This window comes from Balaenoptera musculus, chromosome 15 (assembly GCF_009873245.2).
Source record: "Balaenoptera musculus isolate JJ_BM4_2016_0621 chromosome 15, mBalMus1.pri.v3, whole genome shotgun sequence".
NCBI classification, from domain to species: domain Eukaryota; kingdom Metazoa; phylum Chordata; class Mammalia; order Artiodactyla; family Balaenopteridae; genus Balaenoptera; species Balaenoptera musculus.
This window is the reverse complement of record NC_045799.1, coordinates 23,457,601-23,469,704: the sequence shown is the minus strand read 5'-3', so window position 1 is coordinate 23,469,704 and position 12,104 is coordinate 23,457,601. Positions and strand designations below refer to the sequence as shown.

Sequence of the window (12,104 nt, the reverse complement as noted above, 5' to 3'; positions counted from 1 at the left end):
AAATGGCAGAGTCCTGCCTCACTCCAGAAATTCTGCTTCATTAACTCTGGAAATCTGCATCTGAATAAGCATCACAGGTGATTTCTAATGCTTGAACTTCATTCTGAGAAAAATAATACAGATGTCACAAAATGACAGCAGGTAGAGAGCCTCTTGCCTAACAGATGAGTTGGTTTATCCCTTATAGTGTTTTGCTAAAACCTGATTTAATTGTTAATGTGAAGATTCTACATAAAAGTTCTGATTTCTGGCTTCTTTTGAATATTCAGAAGATCAGGCAATACCAGGCTATATTTTGGTGTGGCCACTCTGGCTGGAGTTGAAGTGCACCTGCCACCTCTAAAGGGACTGATCTTTTTTTCTCATTTTAATTTCCCACCTGACCAGCTGCTTAAATGTTCATCTGCTAAAAACAGTTGTCCCGACTCCTGTAGTTTACTGATATTGCCACTAGAGGGAGAAATCAGCATCGGGTGGCTGTGCGTCCTTGGGGTCACGGCAAAGTTGGAGAACATGATTTCCGCTAGCACTGCAAACATAATTAATGCCCATAATCAACTCATTTTGAACAGTTTATCATTTGGGAACACATGGTGAAATTGTTTTTTCCACAGATACAGATGCGATTAAAGACCCATGAGAGTCTTTCCAGAGAGAACTGCTCATGTGTGTTTCTCCAGTACCTGCAGTTCCTGGTAGATAAATGTTTGTTGAATGAATGTTGAATAAAGCTCCTAACACAATGCCTGGAATATAATAAGGGCTTATTAAATGTTTGATCTCTTCTTCTCCTTCCTGTTCAGCAGTAATCTATCTTGAACCTTAACCCTTTATAATGTGTCTTTTAGAATTCCTACTAAAAAAGATTAAGATTTTATAAAGTATGAAATACATAAGAAAAATGACGTATCTTTCTTGCCTCTCAGATTAGAAAAGATTAAAAGGGTTGTGAGAACCCAGTTGGCAATGTACTACAAAGATGTATTACAACAGGTTCTGTTATGCACTGTTGGACAGAGTGTAAACTTATCTAACATTTCCAGGGACTTCCCTGGTGGCTCAGTGGTTAAGAATCCTCCTGCCAATGCAGGGGACACCGGTTCGAGCCCTGGTCCGGGAAGATCCCACATGCCACGGAGCAACTAAGCCCGTGCGCCACAGCTACTGAGCCCACGTGCCGCAACTACTGAAGCCCGCGTGCCTAGAGCCCGTGCTCCGCAACAAGAGAAGCCACTGCAATGAGAAGCCCGCGCACCACAGCAAAGAGTAGCCCCTGCTCACCGCAACTAGAGAAAGCCCACATGTAGCAACGAAGACCCAATGCACCAAAAAATAAATAAATAAATAAAATAAGTAAATTTATTAAAAAAAAAAACTTATCTAACATTTCTGGAGGGCTGTTTGGAAATATGTATCAAAATTTAAAACATGCATAATACCTTTAGGAATGAATCCCAAGGAGATAGTCAAGCATAGGTATTATATTAGGATAAACTGGATTAAGCCACAATTATTTTTAAAATCCTCAGATCTCAGTGGATTGACAAAGATATATTCCTTCCTCCCACTACCTGATCATAGCAGGTCAGCAGGAAGCCTTACTCCTCATGGTCACTCAGGGACCCAGGTCACATGGAGACATGGACCCCTCTTGACCCATGATTCCATGATCAATAGAACAGGAGAAGGTAATATTGAGAGTCAAGTGATGGCTTTTATTTATTTATTTATTTATTTAGGCCTCGCCGAGCGGCTTGCAGGATCTTAGTTCCCCAACCAGGGATCGAACCCGGGGCCCCCGCAGTGAGAGCACCAAGTCCTAACCACTGGGCCGCCAGGGAATTCCCTGGCTTTTAAAGTTTCTACCCAGGATTATCACAAGTCACTTTGCTAAGGAAATTGACCAAAGTGGTAAGAAGGCCATGCCTAATTCAAAGGGTAGAAAAGTATAATCCTGCCATGTGCCTGGAAGGAGAACTCAAGTACTTGCCTTAATGACCACTACGGGCGTTAAGATGTAAGTACAAGGTTATCAGTTAAAAGTTGCTGTCCACTGCAGGTCACAGTATTAATAGTCTAGAATTAAGCAATCCAGGGCTAGAACAGCTGTCCTAGGAAGTCATCAAGAACCCAGACCCCTTCTAGCTTCTCCCTTCATCGTCCACAGTTTATGGCTTTCATCCTAATGGTGACAGTATGGCTGTTCCACCTCCAGCCATCACATCTGAGTTTCAGGCAGAAGGTAGTGGGAAGGATAACCAATAGCTTTCCTTGGAGATTTATCCATCAGTCTTCCACTTATATCTCATTAGCCAGAATTGAGTCACTGCCAGCCCCACTGTAGGAGAGTTTGGGAAGGTGGTGAGTTTTTTTAAACTGGGGATTTTGTTGTCCTGAACGAAATCAGAGTTATATATAATACTGGCAAATTAGAAACAACTAAATATTAATCTTCAAAAATGTTTTCCTGAGGTGTAACATATATGCAATAAGGACCTCAAATCTAGACTTCTACAGCTTGAGGAATTTTTACATATGTATACCCCTGTGTAAGCATCACCCAAATCAAGATAGAGGACATTTTCAGTACCTCAGAGGCTCCCTTACGTCCTTTCCCAGACAAAATGCCCCCACACAGGTAACCACTCTTCTGACTTCTGTCACCACAGATTACTTTTGCCTATTCTTTAACTTTGTGTAAATGGAATCGTATTGTATGTGCTCCTTGTGTCTGACTTCTTTTGCTCAACGGAATATTTATTTTTAATTGTATGTAAATTATGGCATACATAGAATAATATGCAATCATTAAAAACAATAGCATAGAACCATATTGCTTGGCATAAAAAGATGTTCTTGATATATTATTGAGCTTTTAAAAAGGTTACAAGAGTCTGTTTTACATAAAAGGACTTATTTATGAAAAATTGTATTTATACATCTTATATGCTTAGAGAGAAGAGTTTGAAATAATATTCACCAAAGTGTTACCCTTGTTATTTCTGGGTGTTAGGATTAACATAGTTTTAACTTTCTCTATGTTCTTCTTTGTTTGATTTGAATATTTTTTAAACTTTTAGTTTTGGAATGATTTTAAATTTACAGAAAATTTGCAAGAACAGTACAAAGAATTCCTGTATAACCCTAACCTGGCTTCAACAATTATTAACATTTTGCCACATTTGCTTTTATATATATGTATATTTTTTTCCTGCCTGAATCATTTGAGAGTTAAGTATCATTCATCATATTCATTTACCCCTATATACTTAAGTGATTATTTTCTAAGATCAGAAATTAACCACAGAATAATTTTTGAAATCTAGGAATTTAACATTGATATAATATATAATCTATAGTCCATAATCAATTTCACCAATTGTCCCAATAACATCCTCAATGGTGATTTTTTGTTTTTTTAGTTCTCATGCCTCTTTAGCTATTTGAATTTTTTATGATGAATAGATAACATTTTCATTTTTAAAAAGGACCTGAAACCACTTGCATTAAGTAAGTAAAACAAAAGAGAGCTTATCTTCAAAGCCTAGCCTACCTGGAGCTGGGGTTGACCCTTCTGCTTGTGTCTCTTGACGTGTGTGCAGGGCAGCTGTGAAGTACTGCAGTTGATAAACCTTGCGACCTCGCCCTTCTACCACAAGTGGATCTGGCAGCACCTGCAGCTGATAGACGACAGACCTCCCAACACCCACCTCAAGGGTAAGCCAACATCCACATCCGGCAGCCCGCAGCACGGCAGGGGGTGCCTGATCCTGCGGGTTCTCAGTGCCTGGTCCACAAAATCTTAGAAATCTAGAGCTGGAAAGGCCTGGCAGGATAGACATCCTTCTTCTACCAGCTGTGGAAACCGGGTCCACGTGGCCCTCCGAGGTGAGGCTCCTGCCCACCCCTGCAGCCAATTTCAGCCTTTCCCCTTTGCTTCAGGTTCTCCCAGGGAGAGGGGTGGAAAAAAGAGAGCTTGGAGCTAGACAGAGCCAGGTTTGAATACCACTGATTAGCAGGGTGGTTTTGGTGAGTACTCAAGCCTCTGGGCCTGGTGTCTTGGGGTCTGTCGCTGGTGTCGTGGTTAAGAGCATAGGCCCAGGGCCAAACTATGTTTGAATTCAGGGTCCTTCTCTTACTAGCTGTGTGGATACTGGGCAAGTGATTCCGTGTCCCTGCGCACCAATGCCCTCAGAGTCTGTAAAATATGACTCATGGTCCCTGCCTCATAGGCTTGTTGTAAAATTAAGCAAATGAATATAAAATGCTCTTAGAACACTACCTAGATGCATTAGTATATAGTAGATGTTCACTGTCATCATCACACAGGTTACTAGGAGCGCTGAATCAGATCATGTGTGCACAGGGCCTGGGAGGTGCTCAGTAAATTTCAGCTCTCTTCTCATGTCAATTCTTTTTTCCTCTCTTTTCCATTGCTAATCCACCAGAGAAAAAGCTACATCCCACACATTTCCCCCCCCCCATTTTTTTTTTTTTTTTACTATGGCAAAATACACATATCGTAAAATTTACTATCTTAACCATTTTTTTTTTAAAAGGAATTCCTTTATTTTTATTATTTATTTATTTATTTATTTATTTTCGGCTGTGTTGGGTCTTCATTTCTGTGCGAGGGCTTTCTCTAGTTGCGGCAAGCGGGGGCCACTCTTCATTGCTGTGCGCGGGCCTTTCACTATCGTGGCCTCTCTAGTTGCGGAGCACAAGCTCCAGACACGCAGGCTCAGTAGTTGTGGCTCACGGGCCTAGTTGCTCCGTGGCATGTGGGATCTTCCCAGACCAGGGCTCGAACCCGTGTCCCCTGCATTGGCAGGCAGATTCTCAACCACTGCGCCACCAGGGAAGCCCCTACTATCTTAACCATTTTTAAGCACACAGTTCAGTGGTATTAAATACATTCTTTTTCTTCCCTGCCTTCTTTTGGACTATTTTGTATGATTCCATTTCATTTTCTCTGTTGGCTTATTAGCTCTAACTCTTTGTTCTTTTATTTTAGTGGTTGCTTTATAGTTTGTTGAACATACCTTTAACTTATCACAGGCTACCTTCAAGTGATATTATGCCACTTCACATACAGAATCAGAACCTTATGACAATATACTTCCATTTCTCCCTTCTCAGATTTTGGGCTACTGTCAAATATTCTACCTTCACATATTTTAAAAACCTTAAAATACACAGTTGTCACTTTTGCTTTAAACAATTATCTTTTAAATATATTTAAATAATAAGAACAAAAGTATTTTATATTTACCTATGTGGTACCATTCCTGATGTTCTTCATGCCTTTGTATGGGTCCAGATTTCCATTGTACAATTTCCTTCTGCCCAAAGTATTTCCTTTAACATTTCTTTCAGCTTTTCTATGTCTAAAAATGATTTTGTCTTAATTTTTAAAAGAAATTTTTTGTTGGGTATAGAATTCAAGGTTAACAGGGGTTTTTTTGTTGTTTTTTTTTTGCTCAATATTTTAAAGATTTGCATTAAAGTCTGTCTTCTGGCTTGCATTGTTTTCAATAAGAAGTCTGCCAACCTTCTTATCTTTGTATAATCTCTTTGCATAACTTTGTATATCCTTTGTACATAATAATGCCTTTTTGCTATGGCTGTTCTCTTTTCTTCCAGTTTTATTGAAATATAATTGACATACAGCACTGTGTAAGTTTAAGGTATACAGCATAATGATTTGACTTAAATACATCATGAAGTGATTACCACAATAAGTTTAGTGAACATCCATCGTTTCACATAGATACAAAAGAAAAAAGAAAAAAAATTTTTCTTGTGATAACTCTTAGGATTTACTCTCTTAATAGCTTTTGTATATAACATACAGCAGGGTTAATTATATTAATCATGTTGTACATTACATCTCTATTACTTAGTATTTATCTTATAAGTAGATGTTTGTACCGTTTTAAAAAATTTAAAAAATTTTTTATTTATTTATTTTTGGCTGCGTTGGGTCTTTATTGCTGCCCGTGGACTTCCTCTAGTTGCGGCGAGCGGGGGCTACTCTTCGTTGCGGTGTGTGGGCTTCTCATTGCGGTGGCTTTTCTTGTTGCAGAGCATGGGCTCTAGGCACACGGGCTTCAGTAGTTGTGGCACACGGGCTCAGTAGTTATGGCTCACAGGATCTAGAGCGCAGGCTCAGTAGCTGTGGTGCACGGGCTTAGTTGCTCCGCGGCATGTGGAATCTTCCTGGACCAGGGCTTGAACCCGTGTCCCCTGCATTGGCAGGTGGATTCTTAACCACTGCGCCACCAGGGAAGCCCCAGATGTTTGTACCTTTTGACCACCTTCATCCAATTCCCCCTCTGCCCTACCCCCTGCCTCTGGTAACCACAAATCTGATCTCTTTTTCTATGAGCTTGTTTATTTTTGAAGGGTAATTGACCCACGACACTATGTTAGTTCCTGGTGCACAACATAGTGATTTGATATTTCTGTACATGGTAGAGTGATCACCACTGCCCTGCCCTGGTTGGTTTAAAATTTTTCTCTTTATCAGTAGTTTTAAACAATTTGGTCACACTGTGCCTTTGCAAAATTTTTGTCATGTTTCTGTGCCTGGGGTTCATTTAGTTTTTTGGATCTTTGGGTTTATATTTTTTATCAGATTTGGAATGTTTTGACCATTATTTAAAAAAATGTTTTTTCTATCTTTCCTTCTTTCTCCTCCACTTTGAGGACTCCAATCACATGTATATTGGACTGCTTGAAGTTGTTTCACTGATGCTCTATTATTTTTTGTTGTTGTCTTCTCTCATTTTTGATCATTTTTATTGCTATGTCTCCAAGTTCAGTAGTCTTTCTTCTGCATTGTCTAATCTGCTATTAATCCCATCCATGTATTTTTCATTTCAGACCTTGCAGTTTTCATATCTAGAAGTTTGATTTGGGTCTTTTTTTTTTTCTTAAATAATTTCCATGTCTCTGCTTAATATACACACAATTTCCTCTTTGGAATACAATTATAATAACTATTTTAATGTCCTTGCATACTAATTCTGTTATCTGTGTGATTTCTGGGTCAGTTTCAGTTTATTGTTTTTTTCTCTTTATATGGTTCATATTTTCCTACTTCTTTGCATGGTTGGTAAGTTTTCACAGAATGCTAGAAACTGTGAATTTTGGGTGCTGCATATTTAAAAATTCCTGTAAATATTTTTGAGATTTGCTCTGGGATGCAGGTAAGTTACTTGGAAATATTTTGATCTTTTAAAGACTAGTATTTAGGCTTTGGTAGGTAAGATCAGAGCAGTGTTTAATCTAGAGCTAATTTTGCCCCATTCATGAGACAAAGCCATTCTGAATATTCCACAGGTGCCCACGACTTGTGAGGCTTTCTATTCTAGCTATTGAGAATAGGAACTATTTCTGGTCCTGTGTGAACTCTGATTATTTATCCCTCTAAACATTTTGGGTGGTTCTTTCCCCAGCCTTGGGTAGTATTTTTGTATCTATTACTGCATAACAAATTATCCCAAAACTTAGTGACTTAAAACAATATTTATTATCTCTCAGTTTCTATGGGTCAGAAATCTGAGCATGGCTTAGCCAGCTGCCTCTGGCTCAAGTTCTGTCGTGAGGTTGCAGCTGTCTGCCAGGGTTGTGGTCTCATCTGAAGACTCACTTGAGAGGGACCCACTTCCAAGTTCACTTATGTGGCTGTTTGCAAACCTTGGTCCCTCACCTTGTGGGTGTCTCTACAGGGCTGTTTTATGACATGGCAGCTTGCTTCCCCAGGAGTGAGAGAGAGCAACACAGAGTATACCCAAGGCAGAAGCCACAGTCTTTTAAACCTAACCTCAAAAGTGACATCCCATCACTTCTGCTATATTCTATTTATTAGAATCAAATCCAGCCCACACTTAACGGGAGGATAGTACACAAATGTGTGGCCATCAGGAGGTGGGAATCACTGAGGGCCATCTTAGTGGCTGCCTAACCACTGGTGGTTTCCTAACATCATTCATGTATTGCTCAGTACTCAGCTGAGACTGAAGGGGACCCTCGGAAGATCTTCAGAGTTCTCTCTCTCTGTGCAACTCTCTCCTCTCTGGGACTCTGCTCTGTGAACTCCAGCTGCCTTGTCTTCCCTGGACTCACTTCTATCTCATTAATTCAGAGAGATTGCCGAGCTCCTTCTGGGTTTCCCTTTCCTGCACCATTGCCCAGAAGGTCTCCAGGTGGTCGGCTGGGGCAATAGTAGGGCTCAGGCCATTTGTTTACTATCTTGCAGGGATAATGGTTCTTCATGGCCTGATGCCCAGTGTCATGAAAGCCACTTTTTTCATGTACTTAGCCCAGTATTTTATTAGTTTCAGGTGGGAGAGTAGTCCTTGTTACTCTGTTTGGCTGGAAGCAGAAGTGTAGATCTATGGTTCTTAATAGCTGAGTTTTATTCTCTTGTATGGATATACCACAATTAAACCAATTACCTTTTACAGATATTTTGGGTTATTTCCAATTTTTCACTATTACCCTACTGTGGTGAATTTCCTGGTGTGTTTATCTTTGCATACTTGTGCACAAAAACATATTGGATAAATTCTTAGAATTACTGGATCAAGTAATTAGTCCAGTGTGTACTGGCTATGCACATTTAAAATGTTGATAAGTATTGCTAAAATGCCTTCTAAATAGGTTGTACTTAGGGCTTTTTTATATATGCTTTGTTTTTCTAGGCCTACTCCTTGTGTAGTTTGAGTTTATTTCTATTAACATTAATTTTAATACTAACACTGGAGAGGTTTTTTTTTTTTTTTTTTTGGTCGTGCTGCACAGCTTGTGGGATCTCCATTCCCTGACCAGGGGTTGTACCCAGGCCACGGCAGTGAGAGCCCAGGATCCTAACCACTAGTCCACCAGGGAACTCCCAGAAGATCTATTTTTTAAATCAATATCATTAAGGTTTCATTTTCGTACAATAAAAGACACACATTTAAAGTGTGTAGTTCAATGAATTTTAACAAATTTACATCTGTTGTAACCACCACAATCAAGTTATAGAACATTTCCATCACCCCCAGAAGTTCCCTTGTGCCCCTTCCCAGTCAATCCCTATCCTTCACCCCTGGCCCTGGGCAACCACTGATCTGCTTTCCATCACTATAGGTTACATTTGTCTTTCCTAGGATTTCATGTAAATGGAGTCATATAGTATGTACTCTTTTGTATCTGGTTCCTTTCACTCAGCATAGTGTTTCTGAGTGGTATTCTCTTGGAGATCTTTTTATTTTTAAAAAAAATTTATTTTATTTATTTATTTTTTTGGCTGCATTGGGTCTTCGTTGCTGCGCACGGGCTTTCTCTAGTTGCGGTGAGTGGGGGCTACTCATTGCGGTGGCTTCTCTTGTCGCGGAGCACAGGCTCTAGGTGCATGGGCTTCCGTAGTTGTGGCGCATGGGCTTCAGTAGTTGTGGCTCATGGGCTCTAGAGCACAGGCTCAGTAGTTGTGGCGCACGGGCTTAGTTGCTCCACGGCATGTGGGATCTTCCCGGACCAGGGCTCGAACCCGTGTCCCCTGCATTGGCAGGCAGATTCTTAACCACTGCACCACCAGGGAATTCCCATCTTGGAGATTTTTTTTTTTAATTTAATATATTTATTTATTTATTTATTTTTGGCTGTGTTGGGTCTTCGTTGCTGCGCGTGGGCTTTCTCTAGTTGCGGCGAGCGGCGGCTACTCTTTGTTGCGGTCCATGGGCTTCTCATTGCAGTGGCTTCTCTTGTTGTGGAGCATGGGCTGTAGGCACGCTGGCTTCAGTAGTTGTGGCACATGGGCTCAGTAGTTGTGGCTCGTGGGCTCTAGAGCACAGGCTCAGTAGTTGTGGCGCACGGGCTTAGTTGCTCCGCGGCATGTGGGATCTTCCCGGACCAGGGCTTGAACCCATGTCCCCTGCATTGGCAGGCGGATTCTTAACCACTGCACCACCAGGGAAGCCCCATCTTGGAGATCTTTTTAATAATGCTCACAGAGGACCTATTATGTTCCAGGCACTGTGTTAGGCATATCACATACTTTATCTGTAATGCTTACAGTAGTCCTAGGAGGATTCCAGGAGATTGAGACTTGTCCAAGGTTCTATGGCTGGCCATCCATTTATTTTCTATTGCTGCTCCTGCCCCCAGTCCCGGTTTGAAAGCCCAGAAAAATGTGATCTGTTAATGGAAAGACATGAGCTTTGAATCAGAAACACCTGAGTTCAAATACACGCTTCAGCCCTTTCCTGGGTGTTAAACTCTGCTTCTCATTTTCTCTGTTAAATAAGGCTAATGACATTTGTCTAGATGTAATGGTTGTAAAGGCTCTCGCTCAGGACCTGGCACAGAGGGACAATAGTGGAAGCCACAGTGTTTTTCTTTCCTGTTTTTCTTAATTCCCCTGTGCATCAGACTAGCCACACAGGAGATTGTGATATACCTCCAGACACCTCCAGTACAACCCTCATGTGTGCAAAGACCCATTAATGTGTTTTCCTGTGCTTTCTCTAACAGATCTGTCTCCTGTGGAGAGATTTAAGGAATTCCAGATCAGGTCATATCCTGTACAGGATTTTAGTTTTCTGAAACTTCTGCATCTCCGGAAAGCCCAGGAGCAACAGGGATCCAGCTTCAGTAGGAAGATTAAAACCTCAGGAAATACTCTCCCAAAGACCTTGGGCTCAAAGATCAAGTAAGCTTTGCCCTTGACAGATAGAAGGGTCCAGATTCTGGTTGAAAAGGGGGATATAACTTACAGGGCAGAATGTCAGGGATGCTGGGGAGGGGGCGGAGGTAGCAATCACAGCTTGACCCCAAAGGTTGGGATGTGTGCAGACGGCAGCCTACGGAGGTCCTGGGTTTGATATGGGGGCTGCCTCCCCTGCCTCCAGCCCACAGGGCCCCTTTAGGTGGTGGCTGCTTCCTTTCTCAGGGAACCCATCTGAAGAAGAAGGGGCAGGACGCAGTGTTTGGTGTTGACATTCTGTCTGTATATCACTGGGCCTTTTTGACTCTGAGCTTTTTTTTTTTTTAAACATCTTTATTGGAGTAGAATTGCTTTACAATGGTGTGTTGGTTTCTGCTGTATAACAAAATGAATCAGCTATACATACACATACATCCCCATATCTCCTTGACTCTGAGCTTCTTAAGAAAAGTCTGCTCATTTAAGGGAGGCAGTAGATAAGTGCTTTGGAGTCAGTCCAATCTGGGTTCCAATCCTGGCTTGGCCACTTATTTTAGCTCTGTGTCCCTGTGCAAGGGACTTGACCTCTCTAAGTCTCAGTTTCCTGGTCTGTAGCTAACAGCACCTAAGTCTCAGGTTTGTTGTAAACCAGCAGTTAAATGAGATAATGATAATTATAGCTAACACTTATGGAAATGACTCTGTGCCTGGTACTGGATTATCTAATTTAATTCTCCCAACAACCCTGCAAGGTAAGTACTGCTATTATCACTCACATCTTCCAGGTGAGAAAACCAAGGTACAGGGAGAGATTAAGTTACTTATTCAAGGTCACACAGATAGAAAGTGGCAGAGTCAGGATTCAGACCTGAGCAGCTTGTTAGGGCTCAGTCTTGCTATCTGGTATGATCATCATGACAGAAACAAGGTGGATGCACAATGAAGGCTGTGCTTTTTGCCTTTCCTGGAGAGGAAGGGACACTGACCTAGAGGCAGCTCAGTGCCCGCCCCTTCATTACATATGAAGTGAAAATATCCTACTAATTATGGCATCAGTGTCACAATCTCCCTGGTGCCCTGGGTACCACTTCACTGGAATCCTTTGCCTGTTAACATTTCCAGCCTGCTTGCCTCCATAATGAGCACCCCGTGGTTGCTTTGTTGTTTCTACCTCTGATGGATACTCTTTCCAAAGGATCCAGTGTTTGAAATCCCATTCCTAGTTCTTCTGAAGGTAGAGATGGAACAGACTTAGTTTCTCTGCTGTAAATAGTGAGGGAAAAGGGGACAGGCTGTCCCCACAGTAAAAAATAAAAGACATATGCTGGGCATGTCCTGGGAGGCAAGAATGGAAGCCTACCTTGTGTATATATTGGGTGAGTTCAGCTATGTTCTCAGCTGATGAATAATC

General features: G+C 41.3%; 1 protein-coding gene across 1 annotated transcript in view; it reads left to right on the top strand.

Annotated features, from left to right (window-relative positions):
• Positions 1-12,104, top strand: part of CNBD2 (cyclic nucleotide binding domain containing 2) — a 61,626-nt gene that overhangs the window by 35,051 nt on the left and 14,471 nt on the right. The window contains exons 9-10 of the mRNA XM_036824330.1: positions 3,603-3,717; positions 10,522-10,699. Coding sequence (XP_036680225.1) covers positions 3,603-3,717; positions 10,522-10,699 — 293 coding nt within the window. The remainder of the gene's footprint in view (positions 1-3,602; positions 3,718-10,521; positions 10,700-12,104) is intronic.